The sequence below is a fragment of the Heptranchias perlo genome, chromosome 11, assembly GCF_035084215.1.
Source record: "Heptranchias perlo isolate sHepPer1 chromosome 11, sHepPer1.hap1, whole genome shotgun sequence".
Classification (NCBI taxonomy): domain Eukaryota; kingdom Metazoa; phylum Chordata; class Chondrichthyes; order Hexanchiformes; family Hexanchidae; genus Heptranchias; species Heptranchias perlo.
The window spans coordinates 13145102-13170521 of record NC_090335.1 but is presented as its reverse complement, the minus strand read 5'-3'; the positions used below and the strand labels follow the sequence as shown (position 1 = coordinate 13170521).

Here is a 25420-nt window from a genome sequence, read left to right as displayed (position 1 = left end):
AATTATTCTAGTAGATATTGTTTAATCCAGGTAGTAATTAAGTTAGAGTATATGAAGTTCTGATTGAATCTAAAATAGAAGTACAATGCAAATAAAACCTGAAGCTAACATCACTGAAGTACTAAGCCCCTTTTTGTGTGTATGAGTGCGCACAAAGAACATGATCATGCTGTGAAGTACTGAAGTAATTTAGCGAGATTGAAAGTCGGGTCTGAAAGGGGAAGTAGAAGGTGGTGATCAATGGAAAATGCTCCGCCTGGGGAGCAGGGACTAGTAGAGTTTCAGACGGAACTCTTCTTGGTCCATCGTTGTCTGTGCTATTCATACATGATAAGGAGCAGACTGAATCTTGTGACACAACAAGGTTTGCTGATGCCAAAGTTATCTGGTCAGGTGACAAGCATAAGTGTGGTTAAAACATTCAAAGCAATCTGGACTGTTTGTGCAAGGGGACTAAAGAATGGCAGATAGATTTTAACAGATAAAAGTAAGACAACAAACAATGGAAACGAGGAGGGGAAAAGTATTTAGACTGAATGCAATCCATTAGAAAAGGTGAAAAAATAAAGGGATTCAATATAATTATGGGCTGTTCACTAGGCTAAGCAAATGATGGAGTGCATCTTATGGACTTGATTGTAGATTGTACAAGTTATGGTAACACTGTAAAGGCCATTGGTGAGGACAGACTTGGAATGTTGTATTCAACTCTGAGCAGCCTACCTTCAATGGGTATTTGATGCAGTGAAGGCAATTCAGAGAACAGCAACAATGACAATTTTGGGAGTTAGTTATCTAAGACTCAGAGCTGAACTTATTCTCCTTGCAAAGATTGCAGGGGGACATGATGAAAGTCGTTTAAGCGCTAAGAGGCATATATAACATATAAAAGCAGACTATTGTACTTGCAGTAATCGGGGTCATAAGTACTAAATTAACAGGTTTCCTGCAAATTAGAAGAATCTTCCTTCCCCACAGAGTAATGGACACGTGCAAGAGTCCCAACACGGTGCCAATTAATTCTATCTAAAAGTTGCTGGTTAAACATCTGGTTAGGAATGCGATCGCCTCTGGTGTAGTTTTCCCCTTTCTCCATATATTGTATAATTGGCACACACAAATTGGATATACTGTGCATCTGAATAAAGGCATGGATGGGGGGGGGGGGGGGGAAGAGAAGAAACAGGCAAAAGCATGACCCCAAGCACAAATCCACCTCTCGTGCATTGCCCCCACCCTTTGCCCCACCTTCAGCCATCTAGGCCTCAAGTTCCGGAATTCCCTCACTAAACCCCTCCTACTCTCCATCTCTCTCTCTTCTTTTAAGACTCTCCTTGAAATCCAACTGTTTAATAAAGCTTTTGGTCACCTCAGCTAATTCCCCCTTCTTTGGCTCGGACTCCATTTTTATCTGATTACACCTCTGTGAAGCGTCTTAGGGCTTTTTTCCACCTTAAATATGCTATATAAATGCAAGTTGTTGTTGTTTACCGTTAACGGCTAACGTCTTGAATGGTCAGGTCGGCCCAAGAATGAATAGTGTCTGGTTCTAAAAATCTATTGCTGTTGTTTATAATCACCAAGATTAGCTTTGGACTGTTCTACAACAATCTATTCCATGTAAATAGCAGAGCTAATAACCTGTTGAGTAATTCAGGTGGAAACTAGGGTGAACATAAACAACATAATATGCCTTGACTATCCATGTCCAAAAGTATTCATGGCTGAATGCTGGAGTAATCTGCTGTATAATCCAATTTTGGAATGTACAATCAAATCTATCAATATTATTAATGAGCAGACCAATAAATAATCACTACCTTACATTAATGGGATGCTACTTCTGCGGACTTCTTTATATGGATATGACTAGGCACTTGTGAGTCCTTCTATGATCAAATTGTCATAACACTATAAAATCAGCAATAATCAGCCAAGATAATCTGTTACACACAGAGGGGAGTGAAAACTCCTTCTAAACCAACTAGAGAGTAACAGCCGTTGAGAGGGAAAATAAGTGTTTGGCATGAAAGAGCAAACTAAGCTTTGTGGAGGCAGTTCTGGCAACGAAGGAGACATGGAAGCTCCATGTGAGAACAGAGAAGGTAGTGAGCCCAAAAATGGTGATTGCTGGAGGATGAAGGGTGGAGCCAAGGGTTAAGAGGAGATGGCTGCTAGTTAGAACCATGAAGAAGCTATGCGTTTGAAAAGCTGAAAAACAACATTTTCACTGCCCCATTAAGGGCATGGAGATCAAGGTGCAGCCATTGTGCTGGGGACTGGAGGTTGTGTACACCCAGAGTGTGCGATCTGAAGGAAGATGTTAAATAAAGCATGGAATCATCAGGAACAGAGTGGAAAGGGTTGAATGATAAACGGAGGAGATCATCGATTTGAAGGAGGAGCAGTGAAGGAGACAACAGCAATCCCGAGAAACCCTGGAAAAAGTCAGAGGAATGAAAAATGAGCAACGGGGGCAAAATATGGCAGCCATGACCATAGCTTTAGTAGGAGGCCACATGGTGGTAAGTTGTTTGGAAGTGCACAGGAAATATTATCTCTGGAAAGCAACTAGCCAGATGAAGGTGTACAAGTAAATAAATGTTGTGGAGTTCTGTGCATCTCTGGAGGTCAGGGAAAAACTCTGTAGAAGAGTAAGCGTATTACAATCCATGAAAGGATAAATTGTATACATACTATGGAAAGAACTGGCTTGTTGGGCTAATCAATTTTTTTTGTGCAACATGCTTTCCTATTAACTTGTCTCCTTAAGTATGTATATGACTTTGGGGGAGTACAGGGAGAAGGAAGTACTGTTAGTAGCCATGCATGTGTGTGTATATGTATAGTATCACTATGGAGTTATTCTATCATACATGTGCATGTAGAATATCTGTCCAAGTTAACCACCTATCCCTTTGTGTCTAACAGATCTGAGGCATTGTTGGATGCCAGTCAGGTGGAAGTGAAGTGGACGTGTTCCTCTGAAGTCTGGTGCTGCTATCCTCACTGACTACTAACTAAAGACCACAGACTTCTGATTTGATCGTTCTTTTACTGCCCAATCATAACAGGCTGTTCTTTTTAAAAAAATAACAGCTCACAATAAATGTTGGGTGAGACCAATTGGGTTGAAAAAACTAATTAGCCGGAGAAAAATCTTTGAACTACAGATTATTCTGAAATGGTTGAAATCCATTAAATTCAAAAGCTATGGGATAGGAGGCAGATAAGTATCACAGTACTGCTGTCCTTCATATGATTGACCTAAATAAGTGAAAAACTATCTAGGATTAGATTAGAGCAAAACGGCCAGGGAATTACAGATAATAGGTTTTTCCTTTTTAAATTAACCTGGTTTTATCTGTTTTTCTCTAATGGCTTCTAAAATGTACAATGTCAAGTGTAGACCTTGTTAGCTGTATCGCTCAGCATCAGAGGTATTAATACTCAACACAAGGTTCTGATGTGACCATATATAAACTAACTGAAAGAGGCAATCACATTTTATTAAAAAAATAAAATTATTTCTTTCAACTCTTAGTTCTCGCTTTATTACTGACTTTTGTTCCACATATTGGTATCAAATGAATAATCCAGTAACAATGAGAGAAGCTTTTTTCTGCCTGTTTTACGGTTGATTTCTTTTTGCCTGGACATATGAAAGTCAAGGGCAACAAAGACACTCCTCTTGTACTTCACAGAATCCAGAAAGAAAAATAGCTGGGGTTTCGCAAAAAACTTCATTGCTACTCAAATCACATGGGATTGAAGTTTGACATACTCCCAACTTTGGCTATGAATCACTTTGGGATATTCCGAGATGTGATAATACGCTATATGAATGTAAGTTCTTCTCTTTTAGCATACATGGTAGCCTGATGGTTATAGTACTGGACGAGCAACCCAGAAGTTGTGAGTTCCAGTCTCACCATGGCAAGTGTAACTTGTGAAACTGAATAAAATAAATCTGCTGATATGTGCGCTTGTACCAGGAAATGACCATGAAAGCTCATCATTAGAATCCAAGTGGTTCTATATTCTCCTTCAGGAAAGGGAATCTGCCACCCCTCCTGGTCTGGCCTACATGAGGGTCCAGTCCCACTCTACATGGTTGCGATTTCATGCCCTCAGGGCAAATAAGAATGTGTACGCCCAGATTTTATGTTTCAAGTTTTTGCATTATTTCTTACGATTTGACAGGAAAACTTCTTTATTTCCTCACGAAATTTCTCCCTTCCCCACCCCCCCACTCCAGCCAAAAAAGACTTCACATCTCTTCGCAACCTAAAAAACCAGCAGAGGTTTGAGATGGGATATTTTAGACACACTCCTTCTGTTACTAAACCACAAGAGGCTTATTTATTTCGTGCATAAATAAAGGACATTCCAAGTAAACAAACAGATAAACGCAAGCAGAAGTTATATGCTCAATTAGATTTACACTCCACTTCCTGTGTAGCCTTAGTTGCTGTATTAAACAGCTGTGTACTAAAGGATGGACAACTGCCGAAGATGTGAACACAAATATGCAACTGCGGAAGATACAAAACCAAACAGTGCCACAGAAGATCCATGTGTTCTTAACAATAATCGCTGGGGTTCAGATCATACAACATATTCCTAAATTGCTATTATTCTCTATAAATAGTGATTTTTCTTTTAAATCTCTTTCTACCTGCCCCTGAGATAATGCACTGTAGTCCAATTAACCAATCAACCAAAGGCTGCTTTCAGCTATCCATAAAGTGCCAATTATCGGATATCTGTCCCTGAGTTAATTCTTGAAGCTCAGTATGAATTTACAATTTATTTAACAAAAGCAGATTTAATTTCTGTGGCTTCAATTTATGAAAATCAAACTAATATTCAACTGACAAAAACCTTCTATGGCAAGGCAAAGCACGGCAGCCCAGCCAAATACATGGCTTTCCATTTATACCTTGGACAGCAGTCGAGTCTCAGTGCTAAGCCAGAAAAGCACAATACTGCTGAATATCACAAGAAATGCATAGAAGAGGGAGCAGTTCTTGCATCAAACTGCCAGTTACCTCTTTTGTGATAAGATGATGCAGAGTCCAACGTACTGACTACTGAAAAATTTAGGGGTTTTCTGAATCTACATATGGCTCAGCTGGAGCAGTGACTGGATATTCTGCTATAAAAATAAACTGCACATTAGGTGTCAAATGTTTCATGCGCTTTTTATAGTGAAATATAGTTGCAGAACTGATAACACAGGAATGGAGATGTGAGCTACACGAGATAGTTCAGAACAGGCGTAGGCTGTCTTCATTCCTTGCATGCTCAGTTAAGAACAATGACGACTAGTTAAGCCACCAATTATACTGTTAGAGTTCCCGTTGCTTTAGGAGTTTCGCCTGTCAAATGGATACATTAAGACGTCGGAAATACTCACTTCAGTCGCAGACAGGCGTTTATCCCCATTGTCACTCCCAATTCCGGAGTCAAAATCTTGCTTTTTGTCAGGATAAATATCTTCAATGCTTAAAAAAAAAGGAAAGAACATCCAAAATGAAATAACTGAAGCCGTCACTATCACCACATAGTACTTTCTAAACTACTGCTCCTGCAAAAAAGGAGCAAAGTCTCAACTCTCTGAAGACCATTAGTATAATAAGTACACGCAGTTAGGAATTCCCAGTGAACACACTGCATAACCCAAAACTGTCCCATTTGGCACAGATTCAGTAAGAATCCAACATTAATTTCACTAATGAACAGCATTTATAACTCTGGGAATAGCTGATCATCCATTTGACATTTAAAGAACGGTTCATTTACTTTTTGGTTTTCTAGTAATTACGTACATTTATGCCTCTTTCACCCAATTATTTTCATTTAATTGTATGAAATATGGGTCAAGGTGAACAATGACTGTGCTAAAGAGCAGATTATTCTATTTTGGACCCCACACAGATCGCTCTGTCAGAGCAATACTGAATACGAGGACAGATTTGGGCCTTTCTGCGTCAGTCTCCAATTCCCAGTGAGGATAAACTCATTACACTTGGATCCTTCACAGAGTTGAGGTTCTTACCAAACTTCTTGGACTTGGACTGGAACCAAGGCCTCAAAAAATTGGATTAAAAATAAAATGAGATGCTCTCACTTCACACCAGCTATGCAAGCAACAGTGGAACCTGTTCCTGGGCTATTACCAAATCTGCTTGCTGGGTGGGAACAAGTTGTGCACTAATGCATTGGGCCACCAAGTATTTGTCTCGTAATATCATCAAGCACTTCTGAATCATTTAACATGAATTATAATATTAGGAGGTGGAATTTCCACAGGCGTTCCCCCAAGCTCCTACCGTAACTTCTGGAGAAACCCACATACTTCTCCCTATTTCATTAAACTTTTTTTTAAAAAGTGAAGAGCAGTGTTTTACATTTACTTCACATATCATTTCAAGTAATACATTTTCCCCCAGTGTCTTTTACAAACCATCTGTAATCCTATCTCATCAGAGGGTGTAATCTAAATCAACTCAGCATTAACACCTAGCCAAGAAAGTTTCAATATCATCCTACTGTACTAAAGCCTTAATAGGTACAGTGAAGAAGAGGGGACCATAGGTTCCTCCGAATAGGTTCATCCATAAACTCCTAGATAGTACAAGGTTACTGGCAGACACTAAATCAATAAAACAAGCGTATCTGCTATTTTCAACCTATGTTTAAGTTTTCTGGAGCTTTCTTGCAGCCTCGATCTCTGACATCTCAATAAGAGGCTTTATTGCCATAGAATGTCTCTGCCAAGAACGTTCAACACGTTTTTGAGAACTACATAACCAGGGCAGAAGGAAGGTAAGATTTTGATATTGACGCTTTTGAGGCCCCCTGATCCCCACTGAAGGGATGGAGAAAAATTTTTGACGGAGGATTCCTGAATTGTTATGGGGCTCTGTGTTTTGCCTCTTCCAGGAGGTGGGAATGGGAAAGGAAGGGTATGAACGTGGGGATGAGTCCGGCAGAAAACGGACATGTGGGCCTCATGGCCTTTTCTCATCCTAAGTACATAAACTAAGAGCAACCTACAAGTCAGAATGTGCATGCTGGGGAAATAATAATATAAAAGCAGCCTGTTTTCAGGTCTAAATGTTGTACAAGCAAATCCTGCATGTCAGGCTATTTGATACAATACAACTCAATGTAAGAAAATCTTGTTGGTTTCAAATAAAATTATCAGCAACATTTTCCACTAGGAGGCACCAAAGTTCCACACTGCAAGTCTTTAAGCTACTGTACCAACAAACAGAACCCTGATTTAATGAACCGTTGCATGAAAAATCCATGGGAGCAGTAGCCTGGTGGTTCTGGCACTGGACCAACAGCCCAGGGATTGACAGTTCAAATCCCACCACGACAAGTTGGAAAACTTCATCGAAGAAATCTGATAAGTTTTGACCATAAAAGTTGCTAGTTTGTTGTAAAAACCCAACTGGTTTACTAGTGTCCTTTGAGGAAGGGAGCCTTCACCCCTATGCAGTCTGGTACAAGTGACTCCAGTCCCCTGCTACATATGATAGAAGGCCCACCACCAGCTTCTCAGGGCAACTAGGAATAGGCATAGCAAGGTCCCACAAACAGCCATGAATGAGATAAATAACCAGGTAATTGAGGGATAAATATTGGCTAGGACACTGGGAGAACTCTGCTGCTCCCCTTTAAATGGTGCCATGGGATATTTTACATCCACCTGAGTGGGCAGACATAGCTTAATGTCTCATCTGAAAGACGGCACCTCAGACAATGCAGCACCCTCAGTACTGTACTGAAATGTCAGCCTAAATTTTGTACTCGAGACTCTGGAGTGGGCTTGAACCCACAAACTTCTGACTCAGAGGCAAGAGTGCTACCATTGAGCCAAGACTGACAACAAGACTGTGTGGGGGACAGATTGAGTGTGAGATTGCATCTGTTAGAGGGCATAATGATAGAGGGCATGAGAGAGGGAGCGGCAGAGAGGGGAGTGGGAGAGGGGAGTGGGAGAGGTGGAGCGGCGGAGAGGTGGGTGGGAGAGGTGGAGCAGCAGAGTGGTGGAGAAAGAGCGAGAGCCCGAAAGCGAGAGAGGGAGCATGCGAGAGAGAGCGCTGTGTGAGACACAGAATGTTACCCCATCTGGTATGAGAAAATATAAATACGAAGAAAGACTTGAAAAATTGGGGCATCTTTCATTATAACAACGCAGATTACAGGGCATAATGATACACGTGTTTAATATTATGAAATGACGGGACAGAGTAGATTGAAGCTGTCTGTTTCCAGTTGTTGAGGGGTCATGAACAAACTGCCATAGATACAAATTAAATGGAAGAGATTTAAAATAGAGAGGAAGAGAAACCTCTTTGCACAGAAAGTTACGAGGCTGTGGAATTCACTTCCAGAGTTAGTGGTTGACGCAGAAACTATGTCAAGATTTAAGGATAGGCCGGATAGGCGGAAGAAGGGGTATGGGAACAGGACTGGTAAATGTGATTTGGTCAATTTGCTCATGTGGAGGGTAAACACCGACACAGACTGGTTGGCCAAACGGCCTCTTTCCTTGTTGTGACTTCTGTATATTTGTGTGAATGGGAGAGAGTGCGTGTGTGTGTGTGTGTGTGTGTGTGTGTGTGTGTGTGTGCGCGCGCGTGCATGTGAATAAATGTGTGCACGTGACAGTGAGAGAGAGTGCACATGAATGTGTGCGTGTCTTTACCAACGTTGAGCTCCAATTATTTAGGAAGTAAATGACAGTAATTCAGATGGAGAATCTGTGTAATCATGGCTTGCTCAAGGCACACGGGGAACAAATTAAACACCCTATTTTGCAGTATAAATGAGTGATACAATTACTCTAACAATAAGATTTTAAAAACATTGTAAGGATTCTGCAGAGTAGTGACTCATTATCGATTTCACATCAAAGCACAGGCCTCATGAAGACAAAGAATGCTTTTGAAACTTACCTCCCACCAACAGGTTGTGGGACATGGGTCTTCTCTGTAGGCTGGTGGTAAAGGGATTCTGCAGTCTTGTCTATTCTACAGGCCTCTATGTTCAGGTATTTGAATATGTGCACTTTACCCTTAATGCAAATCTAAACATAAAAAAGAGATTATTTATAATCCTTAGAATGTAGTTCCAAAAATCACATCAGATGCTTCTAACTGCAACATAAGTACCATGTTTTACAGTATGGTATAATTCACAACAGTTGCAGATAAATTACTCCTAACTTTTCTTCAATTACAATAGTGCAGAAGAGATAATTTGATGGTGTTATTCAGCGACCAATGGGTTTGAACAATGATGGTGCTGCTATATAGTGAATGACATGGTGCTACAATACCATCCAATATAACTTCAGCAAGCACATTGTACTGCCCAGAAATAAGGCACCCAATCCATCATTAAGGAAACACTAGAAAGCACCAACAGCATCTGTTGTATTGTACCACTCTCTGTAACCCTTTCACAGCCTCTTTTGCATTTTCCATGTACTTCCAGACAGGCCTATCAGCTACTCACAACAGCAAATCAGAAAAAGCTGACAAAAGAACAGGGGCTTCAAGTCTGAACAGAACACTCGGCATTCTGAATACTACAGCAGCAATCCTGGACCATGTCAAAAAATATAAAACACCAGATTTTTGCATCTACTACAACATCGTTATTTGCCAGCAATTTGCTTTTAAGATTTGATCACTAATTATTCCAGATAGCAGAAAAGCAGGACGAATTGTGTTTCAAAATTCCAGCAAAATACAGCACCTTAAAGAGTTAAATTCAGGACTGGCTTGAGAGCTAAACAGTTCTGCTTCATACACTATTCAAGTATTCCTGCAGAGTAATATTGGCCAGTGCACAGGGTGTACAGTCAATACACCAACGTGGAAGAGACAAGGCTATTTTGACTTCAACTTAATTCACAAAAATTCAATCTTAAAAATCAATACAGCAACAATGCCAGCTAGAAACATCACAGAAAAAAACTGAGGTATCAGCATCAGTTGTGAATGAAGTATTGACAACATCGGGACAACTAAATGACAAAGAGGTTCAGTTAGTTTAACAGGAATCTTACTTACCAGGCAAAATCTCTCCCTATTAGCTGGTAATACTAGTAAATACAATTCCACTGACCACTTTGCATTCTTTATTTACAACAGATTTGTCCAATATTTGTTTCCAATGGTTGCCCTAATCTTTGCTTAGCAAATGAAAAAAAAATCCTCTACTTGCTGATACAGAATTAGATTTTTCAGAAGTTTCAGTTTGGTAATGGAGCTGGAGACAGCTGTGTGTATCCACATAACGGAATCTGTGTTCCACCTCTGACCTGTGCGGAACAGTTTTGTATTGGTTGGGGGTGGGGGGGGAGGAACTATTGTAACTTTGTCCTCTTAACAACCTGGTGTCACAGTAGGGTCCTAGGAAGCCACGCTGTCTTCCCCTAGTCCTGCTATTTGGCCGTGTACCTCAGCTTTATTAAAAAAGGTTGGCATCAGCAAGACTGAGTTGACATAATGAAGAAATTAAACATTACAAAAAAAGGCAGCAGAGTCTAAGCCAGGTCATACAGAGAACTAAAGGGCAAGATGAGGCTTTGTATATGGAAACTGAATTAGACTGTACAAGGAATACCAGCTACAAAGTAATCTAACACTCTTCCTCATTTGTTTAACCTCTACACATTAAAAAAAACACTGACACTGTAGCGAATGATAGGTCAAAGCGCTTTCCATTGAGCTGTCAGATGACAATAGTGATGCTTCATAAATTACTCTAATTACCTTCCAGGTAGTACCAAGACAATTCTTTCTGAACAAGCCCGTGAGTGAGTAGGAGTAGAAACAGCTCTCATCCCTTCCCCATAATCTCTGACCAGCCAACAAGCAACATATAATTAAATTAATTCTGCAACCCATTTAGTCAGATGCCATTTTGCAGTTGGTTTGCCCAATGTATTCTTAGCACACAAAAAAAATTCTTCGACTTGCAGACCTCCTTGGTTCTATTTGAGTAGAACGTTAAGGATCTGTGCACTTCAGTAAAGTGATCCTTCCTTTAAGGAGAAGCGCGTAGTGGAAGATAGTCTTCCTGAGATAAATTAAACTAATAAAATTTAGGTACAGGTTTGGATTTGGTCTTATGAATGCCTCATCTTAGTCTAAACAAATTAAAGTGACACCAGAGAATGAAGCTTCCTAACCCAATAAGCCAAAATAATAGAACATTTGGTCTTAAAAGTAGGAGTGTAAGATCACAAGAAACCTTCAAGTTAACTGGACCTAACATCAGCTTGTGTAAAACAAGATCCAAATCCCAGGTTGGTGCTCTGTTTTAAATTGAGTAATGGAGGTGAAGGACCAAGGCCCACTGTGTCGGAGGAAGACTGAGGGAGGTAAGTGGTTCCAGAGTTTTGAGTTCCTGGGGGAGAATGAGTTAGGGTAGGAGTCAGTAAGCATGGTCTGCCTTTCAAATGGTTTCATTTTCCAGATGCCTTTCAAAAATCTAAATTCCAGCAGGTGATGAAATTCCATGAAATTCCCACCAAGGAAAACTTCCAAAAGCTGAAACATGATCAACCCTAGACAAATAACACTTGTTTCAGCAAATATTGTAGATCAGAGGGGAAAGCGAAGACGATCATATCCAAGCAGGTTGTTTCACTTAGCATTGCAAACCTTAAGAATGGGAGCTTTGTTGGATGCTGATAGGATATTCTTGACCAAATGACAGAAACCTTGGAAAGTCAGACTGACACTCTGTTATTAAATGTAGGTTGTAGAATTCATCCAGCCACATCTGGCCCTCCAAACAATTCTGTGAATGAGACAATCAGTGATGATTTACAGTTCACTGGCCCAATAGCGAAGAAGCAGAATCAATGTAGTTGCCACTCCCTAGAGCTTAAGGATCTGAGTAGGAGAAGAAATTATGCAAATTTCTGAAGCATTTGTCACCAGGAATATTGAAAGACCCTCACCAGTGGTACAGTTCGAGCACCATTAGTGCAGCAGAAATCTAGCGACCTTTCCTTCTGAAAAATGTCTACACTATCTATTTCTAGTTAATCCCAATAGATAAAGTCTACTGTGTGATATCTTGCATTGTCCAAGTTTGGTTTTGCATTTTTGGTCTGATTTCTGCGCACGATCACAAATTCTTCAGGTAGAGCGATTAGATTATTTGCTATATTCTGAATGAGCTTCTGTACTGGAATTGAATGCAGTGTGGGACCCAACATCTACTCTCCTTTACAACGCATGAAGTGGGAGAGTGCAATCATCCCCGGGTCTCTTGAATCCCTACGTCAAAGTTAAGTGTCATGGAGTTCGATGGCCAGCAGTCAGTCTCCCTGCCATACTGCTTCAATTACCTGCAGCAGTTCCATCTTGAACTTTTCATTGGGTTTGAGACCTTTGGGTTGTTGGATAGGTCAGCAGCTCCCTTAATTTTGGGCATGATAAAAGTTACAGGAGAAAAAGGCAAAGTTATCTTAGCTAAAGGAACACTCTCTAGTTTCAGTGCACAGACTTCTGCACTTCTTGGGCCAAAAGTTCCTTGGGAGGTGCACAACGCAACTGTTCTGAGAAAACTAGTCCACTGAACTTTGGGACCATCCCATAAAAGGGCATCCTCTGCATCTGTGCAGGACAGGATCTCTTCAGAACTTTAAATCTCTTAGCAAGCTCTCAACCTATGCTTCAAGAAGATACTTCCCAGAGAAGGAACTATCCAATAACCTGATTGCAGGTGTAAAGGAAAAACTAAAACTCTCATCCAGGCATGTGTGTGAAGCAGAATTAGCCCAACTCCATTTCTAGGGCATGGGGCCAAGACTGCTGTAATAGTTTAGCAGTCTGGTTTATAAGGACCTTTGAGTAAAGAGGACATTTGTACAACTTGTTAGATCTGAAAGAGACCAATGTAGACAGACATAACATTTTCCATGTTCTGAGTTTACTGTTTTATATTTGTTCTTGTTGGCAAGACTACAATAATTGCCGAGAAGGTAGTCATGGGCTTTATTATTGAAATGCTGCAGTCCTTGTGGCGATGGTGCTTTCACAATGGGGTTAGGTAGGGAATTCAAGGATACTGATCCAGCGGCGATATATGTCCAAGCTAGGACAGTATGCGGCTTGGAGGGGAACTTGGAGGTGATGGTACTCCCACAATATTGCTTAAGTACTTCTCAGTGATAGAGATCACAGGGAAGGGAGGTGCTGCAGGGCATCCTGGAGATGAAAAATACTGCAGCCATAGTGTGCAGGCGGTGGAGGGGGTAGATACCGAGTCCAGTGGCAGGGACACCAATCAAGCAAACCGTTCTGTCCTGGATGGTGTCAAATTTCTGAAGTGTTAATTTAGCTGCATCCGACCAGGTGAGTGATAAGTATACCATCACACTCCTGAATTGAGCTTTGTAGATGGTGGATAGGCTTTGAGGGGTCAGGAGGTGAGCCACTCATCGGAGAGTGCCCAGCCTCTCCCCTGCTCTTGTAGCCACGGTTTGATATAGTTGGTCAGTTAAGCTTCTGGTAAATCCAAGATATTGATCATTGAATCATAGAAAGTCATGGCACAAAAGGAGGCCATTTGGCCCATCATGTCCGAAAAAGAGCGATCCAGCTTAATCCCACTTTCCAGCACCTGGTCTGTAGCTCAAAGGTTACGGCACTTCAAATACACATCCAAGTACTTTTTAAATGAGTTGAGGGTTTCTGCCTCCACCACCCTTTCAGGCAGGTGGGGACCCTGCCGATGATGGTGCTGTTGAAGGTCATGGAAAGCTGTGCTTTCTCTTGTTTGAGATGGTCATTACTTATATAGCATGAATGTTATTTGCCATTTGGCAGCCCAAGCCTGGACATTATTTTAGGTCCAGCAGTAGGCTGGCACGAGAAGCTTCATTATTGGAGGAGTTGTGACTGCAGGTGAACACTCTTGATTTGTCAGCAAACAGGTCTACTCTTAACCTTATGATGGAGGAAGGTCATTGACGAAGTAACTGAAGATGACAAGCCAAGGACGTTTCCCTGAGGAACTCCTGCAGTGATGTCTTGGGGCTGTGATAACTGGCTTCCAACAACGACAACCATCTTCCTTTGTGTCAGGTATGACTCTAATCACTGGAGGGTTTTCCTTTGACCCCCCTTTTACTTCAGTTCTGCCTCGATATCAAGGGCAGTTTCTCTCAGCTCTCCTCAGTTTCCTTCATACTTCTCTCTTCCCTGAACTTTGGTTCGGCTACCAGTACAAGGGCTGGCTCTACACTGTGGTGTCAGCAGTGATTGGTTAACGTGTTTCACACAAAGAACATATCAACCTTGATGCCTCAGGCAACCTGACTATTCTTCAGGTTTCCAACATGCCTCAGAGTGACCATTACACTCCTGGATTGAGTAGTTGCGTGGCTTAAGCGGAACAATACGCTTTCTTTCTGAGTGGAATGTGACTCGGTTGGTTCTACAATCTCACAGCAGCCCTAATCAGTAATGAATTCTCAATTTCACCTGCCATTGGAGTTCTATTTCTTTGAAGAGCTGGAACAGGAGGTATGTCCGTGGGTAGGACCGTCACAGTCTATATGAACTTGGAGCATTTCTTTGCAGTAAACCTGGCATTCCTGACAGACCCTGGGCTGAGCTTAACACTAGCTGGAAATGATGATAGTTGCCAGACAACGCAAGCAATGTTCGTGGGCGTCTGTCACTGGAAAGAATCCAAACAAATAGCACACATTTTCAAACTGAGCACTGACACAGACTAAGGAAAAGGATGATTCAACTGGGGTTAGAGCACCAATTGAACTGATGCAACCAAGCCATTTAGATTTCTATTCATTTTCCAAAGTAAAATACAGTATATTAAACTTGATTAACGCAGGGACATGTTGATGCATGTATGTTGGCTCATGTTGTGGGACAACCCTAAGTGCCTGATAGAACATAAACTACATAACAGCAGCTTTGAATTCAATACATAGGGTCTGTGACCCTTACTTCAACAGATTTGGTACATGCAAATCACAGACTCTTAGATACAGCGTTGTACATGCAATCACTGGAGCGGATGTCATTAGGGCTCAGGACACTGGCACACAATTTCCAGTATCATCAGGTGCTGGAACCAAATTCTTCCCAGATGAAATAATGACCTTTCAGCTCCAAGCAGGCACTGAATGGCCTCAGCAACATACACTGCCTATATCCAAAGCCATTTCAAAGGAAACTTAGAACTTATTCTGTATTCTGGGAGTTTTTCTTTTAAAAGTGACTGACCTGTGCTGGCGGAGACTGCAGTGGATTATTATCCATTTCTATTATCTGTAGGTGCCTCATGTTCCTGTAGCAGATTGGTATTGACACAACCTTATTACAGGAAAAGTTTAATTTCACAAGAGGGAGGTCTGCTAGCTCTGTGGGAAAAAAAACATCCAATGGATTTCACATTATTTTTAAATTATTTCACCGCTTGTTGTAAAAATAATTAAGATATTGAAAAATGCAAAACAGTTTCACCCTCTGGCAAAATCTGCAGATAATTTCGCCTGATGTTCAACTCTCTGAGTGACTGAAGTTGTCCCATCTGTTGTGGCAAAGCTGTAATTTCATTGCAGCTTACATCCTGAATATTAAAAGGAGCAAAAACAAAGTAACCATTACAGGATTCTTGCTGAAAATTATAATCTGATTCCATAAAGAGCTATATGCTACTGAATTATACAGGAACTACAATCAAGTGCACTTAAAAAGCACAGTGCTAATCGCTCTATCACAGTGAGAGAGAATGCACGAGAACACACGAGAGAGAGAACGCACGATACAGAGAATGCACGAGACTGCCTTTCAACAAATTTACTCTCTTCCAAGTATTCACCCACTCGATTTCCGACGATCATTTCAACGACATTCGCTTCAACAGATGTTAAATATACTGGTCTGTAGTATCCAGTTATGTCTCGACCCTTTCTTAAAATAATGGGTTTATATTGGTCACATTCCAATCCTAAGGAATCTTTCCTGAATTACTGAACTTACCAAAGTGTCAGTTAAAAGCATTATAGATTTTAGTTCTCATCACCATTAAGACTTGGGGATACCAGTCGCCTGAACCAGGTACTTGTGTCTGCTTTAAGAGCATCCAGCCCTTTTATAACCATATCCTTTTACACGTCTTGCTCCTCTTCCATTCACGCAAATCTGTTATCTGACTTTGTCTCGTCTTTCTGGTTAAAAAAATTTACTTTTTTCCCCTAGTTCTTCCCCCCTTCCTATTTACTTCAAAGTACTTTCCCTGTAGCCCATGTACCACCCTTAGTACGACTGTGCCTCCATGAACCAGCACAAAAATCTGCTCAGATAATTTGCTGTATTAATGCCTAGTCCACCTGCTTCCAGCTGGTTAAGATGCTTCCGGTATCATCCAGAAGCAGGCCCGATTCTGTATAAATTTAATACCCATCTTATTTAAAGATTACTGTATCTAACTAAAGATAAACAAATTAATCTCCATAAATTAACTAGTCAATTTGGAGAAGTAATTAAATGTTTGGATACATAGCCAGAAGAGTGGAGTGCAAGTGTACAGAGGTTATGCTAAGCCTTTATAAGGCATTGGTCGGAGTTCACTTGGAACAGTCTTCATTTCTGGTCACCACACTTCAGAAGGGACATTCCAGCACTGGAAAGGTTGTAGAGAAGAGCAACAAGAACAATCTCAAGAGGAAAATGGATGTGGAATGAGGAACATTAGAGAAGCTTAAGTTCCACATTCTAAAGAGAGGGTTAAAGGGGTGGGCGTTTTCAGCGAGGCATGTAAAGTATTAAATGGCAAAGATAAAATTCATCTCGAACACTATTTTAAGATCAGTAGGATAAAAGAATATACATTTAAAACAGATCTTAGAAAAAGTTTCTTTATTCAAAAGGGTTTGTAATGATTTACCAGGTAAAGTAGTGAAATTAAATTCGAATCACATAACCTTGCAGCAAAAAAGGAGGCAGTTCAGCACATCATGCCTGTGCTGGCTCTCAAAAAACTATCCACATATTCCCATACCCTTGACATTTTTTTCCTTTTTCAAATATTTATCTACTTCCCTTTTAAGTTATTCTGCTTCCATCACTGTTTAATGACTCTCTACACAAAATAAACTTTCCTAACCTTTCCCTTCGTTCTTTTGGTGATCATTTTAAATTTAAGCCTTCTAGTTACCAACTCACTGACTTGTGAAAATAAGTTCCCCTACTTACCTTCTCAAAACCCCTCATTATTTTGAACATCAGGTCCCCTCCGAATCTCTTTTTATAGTCAAGAATCCTAGTCCCTCTAGTATTTCCACATATCTAAAGCGTCTCTGTTTTTTCTTAGCAAATCTCTTCTGTATTCTCTCCATAGCCTGAACATCCTTCCAAAATAGGGCACCCAAAACTGGACACAATAATCTAACCACAGCCAAACTAATGATCTGTATAGGTTTAACATTAATTTTTTTGCTTTTGTACTCAACGCCCCTATTTACAACACTTCCCCTCTCACTTTTAAAGATTTGTGTATCTGAACCCCTAAGTCCCTTTACTCCTTTTTAAGTTTTACTATTTAGTGTATATTTCCACTCCTTAGTCTTCCGCCCAAAACTTATCACTGCACATTTATTTCATCTATGTTCTCCTGAAGTTGCATACAGTCTTTTCACAGTTAACCATGCTCCCTATCTTTGTGTCATTTGTGAATTTTCATATTCTGCCTCCCAGACCCAGTTTATCCCTTTCTCTCTTCTTGAGCAGAGGTGTCACTTTGTCAACCCTCCAGTCCTCTGGCACATCCATGGCTGTTTGAAAGATTGTGGTCAGAGCCTCTGCTAGTTCCTCACTGACTTCTCTTAGCATTGTACAGTGACTATTTGAAAGTTTTGCAGTGTTTTTTGTATCTGAATGCAAGTCGTTTTTGTTGTGTTTGACCACTGTCTTATCGGCCAAATTTTACTTCCAGTTTATCTGGAATGGTTTCTTTTTTTCTCTTGAAATTTCCTGTTTTTCCAGCTGGGTACCTTTAACTGACTGTTGCCTCTCCTTTTCAAGTTTTATATCAAAGCTAACTCACTGCATCCTGAATGTTCCCCAACCCTTACATTATCTATTTGCTCCACTTTATTTCCCAGAACTAAATCTGACCTCCTCCCTTGTTGGACTAAAACTAGAAAGCAGTCCTGGATACGATGTTGAGAATCTTGAACCAACTTTCCATTTCTCCTCCTCCTTTCCTAATCCCTCAGTCCAGCACAGCCTCCCAACAGCACACTGAGATCAAGATATGATCATGTAGGGAAGCAAGTGCACAGATATCTCTCCTGCCACTCTGTGTCATGGTGCACGACAATGCTGACGTACTAAATCATATGTTATATTCGTTCTTCAAATGACATAGTATATATTACATAGAATTTGCAGCACAGAGACAGGCCATTCAGCCCAAATGATCGATGCTGGTGTTCATGCTCCACATGAGCCTCCTCCCACCCTACTTCATCTCACCCTATCAGCATGTCCTTCTATTCCCTTCTTCCTCATGTACTTATCTAACTTCCCTTAAATGCATCTATGCTATTCGCCTCAACTACTCCTTGTGGTGGCAAGTTCCACATTCTAACCGCTCTCTGCGTAAAGAAGTTAGCATTCCATTGTACTGCTTAATGCAATCTTAAAATTAAGATCATTGCAATTAATTTGTGGAATGGAATGTCAATGGCATGAAATGTGAATTTTCTTGGACCACATAAACACAACCCATAACACACAATGGTTATCATACTGCAAGAGCAATGTAGATAATGACTAATGCAGGGTGCGATTTCTTCATCCCTCTTGTAAATCCACCCAACAGCTTCAACCTCTCGCAATTGATAGTTCCACCCTTAGTCCCTCTTCATCTACCTACATTTTATGTTTCGCTATTTCCTCCTACCTCAAATGAAATTCAAATTATCAGCCATGACTCAGTGGTAACACTCTCGCCTCTGAGTCAGAAGGTTGTGAATTCAAGCCCCATTCCAAAGACTTGAGCACAGAATCTAGGCTGACCCATCAGTGCAGTACTGAGGGAGTGCTGTACTGTCAGAGGTGCCGTCTTTCAGCTGAGACGTTAAACCGAGGTCCCGTCTGCCCTCTCAGGTGAACGTAAAAGATCCCGCAGCACTAATCGTAGAAGAGCAGGGAGGTTTTCCCAGTGTCCTGGCCAACAGTTATCCCTCAACCTACATCACTAAAACACTGTTTGCGGGACCTAGCTGTACACAAATTGGCTGCCTTGATTCCCTACATTACAACAGTGACTACATTAAAAAAATACTTAACTGGCTGTGAAGCACTTTGGGATATCTTGAGATCGTGGAAGGTGCTAGAAATACAAGTTTCTTCTTCCTTTACTTTATCTACTTCATTGCTAAAGTTGCCTCCAAGAAGTTCACTTTCCTCTTTAATGCCAAGCACTTTTTTCTCCCTCAATAACTCTAAACTCTCTTTAAATCCAAGTCTGTCCAAGACTTGAAAACAGTTTATCGACTGGGGGAGTGGGGGGTGGAGGTGGAAAGTTGGACTCTAACATATCTCTGCAATCCTGGACAGGATACTTGTTGTCTCTCACTTCTAGAATCCAATCTCTTGCTATCTCTCCCTCAACTGCAACCTTTCCTGTCCCTACTTTATTGATCCTACATGGGTCAGTATCCTTCTGAACTTTCCTCACTAATTCTTCTTACATCTTCATTGTGTTGAAATCAAGATTCATTCCAGTTTCCTACACCAACTCAATCTTTCCTAGGACCTCAAAACTGTGGAACCATTTACCTTCCTTGTTCTTTCCTTCTCTGTAACGTGGAGATGCCGGTGATGGACTGGGGTTGACAATTGTAAACAATTTTACAACACCAAGTTATAGTCCAGCAATTTTATTTTAAATTCACAAGCTTTCGGAGGCTTCCTCCTTCCTCAGGTGAACATTTCCAACAAACGTTCACCTGAGGAAGGAGGAAGCCTCCGAAAGCTTGTGAATTTAAAATAAAATTGCTGGACTATAACTTGGTGTTGTAAAATTGTTTACAAATCTCTCTATAACATTAGTGCTTTTAAGTGCAAGCTTGATGTCACCTAATCACTAGTCCCTGATTTACTATGTCTTCTCTTCAATTCTTTTAAACCATGGTAATGTCACACAGTATGGGCTGAGGTCCTGCCCCTTGGATTCTTAATTAATGAAAGCGGCCACTCCAATGGAATCTAGAAACCCAAATCAAACTTACAGGAAAAATACTTAAAAGCACTCGTGTATGTCCAAATAGGCACATTTTTAACCAGGCTGCCCCCAAATGTATGAAATATTGGAAATAATTTGGACCAGTTTGCTCTGCATTTGTACTTCTGTGCAAGTGTATTACTTCACAATGTGGACACACACACTTTATCCATTCAGAAAGTTAAGCTGAAGTGTGACAATTGCTGCCCATTGGTCATTGCTGTTAAAGTGTTAAAGAACTGAATGCTGACAAACTCTAAGCAACTTTGTAGTTAGACAGACTAGACTTATTAAATGCAGTTTATAATAAAAAAGAATACCTACCAGTTCCATTAAACATTTCAATTGTCCAATTTCTTCTGGAAGCGACACTAACTTATTGTTACTGGCTATCAAGACTTTAAGAGGCAGGGCACAGAGGCATGATGGCAATGTGGAGAGTTGATTTCGACTGGAACAAAAAACAAAGCACTTAGAATGCCATACAATGGCTACATTTCACAACGACCTTCACTGCAACTGCACTCACTAGTTTACTGCAGAACCTGGTTTGTATCTTATTATAAATCCGATCACCTCCTTGAAGTTAAGTAGATGGATTTTGAACAGAATTGTCTCCTTCTGAGAACTGGCACAATAAAATTTAAAAACTAGTTCCAAAAATAAAATGTCTCGACAATTTCTTGTATCGGGTAGAGAGCCATCTTCTCATGTCTGTTTAGACAATGACTTAAGATGTAGCCACAAAACATAAACATGTTGCAAAATATAAAAATTACTTGCACTTTAAACTACTTAACGTTTTATAGGCTGCATCCATTGCATTGCCACGGATGGCAATTTTCCAAATCTCGAGTGAAAAGGATCCTCTATGAATTGAATCCGTAGCAAACTTCTTCCCCCCCCCACCCCCCCCCCCCCCGACTTTACTCCCAAAGCTTAGACTTGACCCTCATCCAGTTTCAACCCACAACTAATTCTTAAGGAAATGGGTAACCAGAGAGCAGAGGGAAGGAGGAACATATGGCAGCCGTCATACGTAACAAAACCACACATATAAAAACAGAAATATCAGTATAGAGTCACAATTGTCCAATGTGGGAGCCTTTGTTTGCAAAAGTACTGCTTTTATTAATTTGCCACATTACATAATAAACTGCTCCTTTAATAAACCTTCTTGTAGAGATGGCAGATATACAGCAAGAGGCTACCACTCAATGTGCGCACTTACACGTTGTGCCATCATCACATGATACTGCACCCATGATCTGTCATCCCCACTGGGCTTTTTCTGCTTTTAGGCAGCGGCATTTTATCCCATAATGCCCTTCATTCCTCGTCACCAAGCCATCGCAAAAAGAATATAACAGGACAGGACAGGATTAGGAAACATTTAGACATAGACAGCAAGATGTTGTTAATTCAAAACCAAACAGTAGCACTGTTAAAACAGGAAAAAAATACATCCCAAAACAATATGGTGTGGTCAGAGGAAAAGCCTTTTGCGATAAACATTTTCATGTTGACTTCCCTTCCTTGCAGCCCTCAGAAATGCTTCCTAAAGGGCTGACCACACAGTAACAGAAGCAGTGTCAGTGAAATGTGTACAGGCTGGACCATCTCACGCTGACTGAGGAGGCAGAGTGAAGGCAAGGGTCTAAATGATAGCCGAGGTTATATCAGTGCCACGTGGAGTTAAAACATAAACCACCCACCATAATGTATCTTTTTTTTTAAAGAACAATTTAAGATCTAAACTGTCCTAGTACTTTGTTTTATTTTTCCCATCATTAATCTGATTGCTTTAGTAATACTGTCTAGTCTTGCAATGGTATTGATGTTCCCCAATGTCGGTCTTATACATCTAACTAAAACCCGAAAATGCTGGAAATACAAAGTGGGCCTCTCGGTGTCTTGAAAGGTAAAAGGCAATCCAAGAGTGTTCTTACAGGTCTCAACCCAAAACAGTCCCTGAATTGTAAACGCCCTCCAAGTGCATCATGATTAGAGAACAAGTGTCAGTGTTTAGATCAAATGAATTAATCGGGACAACTAACGAAGAATCAGTATTGTACTCAAATGAATACAAGGTGACTCAGTGTAACATAGTTTAGATTTCATGACATTAGTCCAAGTGAACATCTTTGGGATGCAATGCTGGTAAATGTCACTAAGCACTTTTTTAATTTTGAAACAGCTTCATAAATTTCAGGCAGCAATGGAGTTAGTTTTACTATTTTGTGAACTATACATTTAACAGACTATATATTGCTTTATATAAGGGCCAAAATGACCATTGAAAAATAACATTCAGTAAAATGAGGGTACTTCTAAAGTTGGGAGAAATTTAACAAAGCATTAAGTGCGTCACAAAAGTCCAAGCTGTGATCCTCACCCTAAGTAACTGCAAGTATAAAACCAGAGAAGTTTACAGCCCAGAAGGAGGCCCACCTGTATCTGTGTCGACTCTTTGCTAGACAATCCAAAACTAATCCCCCTGCTCTCTTCCCATAGTCCTGTATCTTCCTCTGCTTCAAATGTTTATGTACTGGCCCCTTATCTGATGCAATGATCTTTGCCTCAACTACTCTCTGTGGCAAAGCATTGCATGCTCCAGCAGATCTCTGGGTGAAGAGATTTCTCCTGAGGTCAATCTAGTGTAGTTATTAAAATCTTCTTGTCTCCGTTTTGGCAGCATTCCAGTGCTTGAAAATAACTTTGGACCACTGGGCACCACTACAGCATTTGGCCAGTGAACTGAGATAGCTCGAATTTCAACAATACACCAGCCTGCCAATGGGAACGCCAGCAAAGCTGTCACATAAAATTCACTTTTATTTGACTGACTCAGAGGTGAAATCAAGGAAGCAGAGATTCAGTAGTCAGTACCCTCCGTTTCCCCCTCCCCTCCAAAGAGGAAAGCTAACAGAGGATGGGATCTCGACAAGTGGAACCATTGCAACAAACATCATAACTTTTTAACTTCAGTTTTTATATAAGGGACTTTGCGGCTACTAGGGCTACATTTAGTATGCTTTTTGTTAGCTCTCCTCCGGAGTACTCCTTTCAGTTACTGAAGCGAGTAAGTTGCGTTTTACTGCGAACAAACTAAGTACTGTAGTGATTCATCAAGGCAACCGTGTATTTTGAAAACGGAATTTCTAATTTATAGGAACTGCCCATCTTATCAATCTGTGTGCTGTTTGCTGGCACTGTTGCTTGCTAGAGATTGAGAAAACATCTTTCACAGGGATCACTGCTCACGCCAAACTTTGCAAATGGCATCATTATACTGCACAGTTACTGCCAGCTTGGTGCCCCGACACCGAATGGTGCAATATATCTGTGGAAATTGATGTGCACACTGCACCAGTGAGCAGTGCTAACTGGTCAGGAGTGCACAACCTCCGAAACAAGATAATGAATATTCTTACTGGTTTTCCGCTGCCTATTTTATCTCTATCACAGATTTTTTTTTAAAATCTCGACACAGAAGTTTGAAGGATTAAAATGTTGGACTGAGATGTGAATTGCAGAAAGGAGACCGGGGGGGAAAAAGACAACACAGCGGGGAAGTGGAGAAACCAACAGTGAACCCATCATTTAAATATAAATGGCTCTCCCCAATGGCTCAGGTGGTACATGCATTGTATGGCACTGAGGCAAACACGCCAGGAATGTCCCTGGTTCAGTTCCTGCTGAGTTAGCTGATCTCAGTTGGGCAGTGATAGCGGTGCTACATTTGGATGCTAGGTCAATTGAAATTTTCAAGACTGGAATCGTTAGATTTTTGTTAAGGTTATTAAGGGATATGGATCAACAATGGGTAAGTAGAGTTGAGGTACAGATCAGCCATGATCCAACTGAATGGCGGAACAGGCTCGAAGGACTGAATGGCCTAATACTCCTCCTACGTAGCATGCATCACAAGGAAACTGGTCTGACATCCAGGCAGATACTGTGCAATCATAAAGAAAGTGATATAACTATAGAGTAGGATATTAAAAAGGGTTTGCCATTAAACTGGCAACATGTGTGATATACTGGAGATAATAAGAAATGGTTATAGCGCAAGCACTGTGGGTTTTAACTTGTAGCAATAACTTTGGTAATTAAAGCACATTACAGGTTGCTTTATTTTCAAATAAAACGGGTTTACAACTAAAAATGAGTCATATCAGCAGCAACAGGAAGTGATATGTAAAGAATGCGAGTGACACTCAAAGTGGTAGGAGGGTACCAGACGTTGCATAATACTATAACAATAACAACTTATGTTGCATATATATAGCGCCTTCAACTTAGTAAAACATCCCAAGGCGCTTCACAGGAACGTTACCTAGCAAAAAAGGAGACATTAGGACTGGTGACCAAAAGCTTGGTCAAAGAGGTAGGTTTTAAGGAGCGTCTTAAAGGAGGAGAGAGGCGGAGAGATTTAAGGAAGGAATTCCAGAGCTGAAGGCACGGACGCCAATGGTGGGGCGAAGGAAGTCGGGGACGCACAAGAGTCCAGAATTGGAGGAACAAAGACAGAAAATGTTGGGAATCACTCAGCCACTCAAGTCAGCATCAATGAAGAGAATAGATAAGTTAACATTTCAGGTGAGGACCCTTCATCTGAACTGGAAGGTATTACAGATGAACGGAATTTAAAATGGAATAGCACAAAGGGAAAGAGGAGGAAAACACACACATGCACGAGAGAAGTAACAGCCTTCACAGTGTTTATGTGGAAAACAGGAGAAGATTAAATGACTGAAGTGATATTAGTAACATGGCAGTAAAGGCATAATGATTTAAAAATCAAAAAAATTGAAGACATTAACAATACAGAAAACGTGTGAATAACTGAAGCAGTTGGAGGGTAAGGCAGGCAGAAATAGAAGGACAAAAAATTGGCAGGCTCCAACAGCCCAGGAGATTTATATTTATTACTTTGCTTGAATATACTTCCAGGCTCGAGTCGGGGTTTTGGGCGAGGGGGGGTGGTGGTGGAGCTTTTTGGAGTCGGAAGCAGAGTGTCTGTGGGCAGGCTGAGCGGCAGACCAACAACGAGTCAAGTTAAAAGAAAAACTTGCTCAAACTACAAGTTGGATCAAAAAAAAGCCAA

At 40.8% G+C, this 25420-nt stretch overlaps 1 protein-coding gene across 3 annotated transcripts in view; it reads right to left on the bottom strand.

Annotated features, from left to right (window-relative positions):
* lrch1 (leucine-rich repeats and calponin homology (CH) domain containing 1) overlaps positions 1–25420 on the bottom strand; it is a 177521-nt gene that overhangs the window by 55349 nt on the left and 96752 nt on the right. For all 3 annotated transcript variants that reach the window (XM_067992562.1, XM_067992564.1, XM_067992563.1), the window contains exons 3-7: positions 20635–20761; positions 15540–15645; positions 15300–15436; positions 8976–9106; positions 5420–5507 (exon numbers count right to left, since the gene is read on the bottom strand). In XM_067992562.1, the coding sequence (XP_067848663.1) occupies positions 5420–5507; positions 8976–9106; positions 15300–15436; positions 15540–15645; positions 20635–20761 (589 nt within the window). The remainder of the gene's footprint in view (positions 1–5419; positions 5508–8975; positions 9107–15299; positions 15437–15539; positions 15646–20634; positions 20762–25420) is intronic.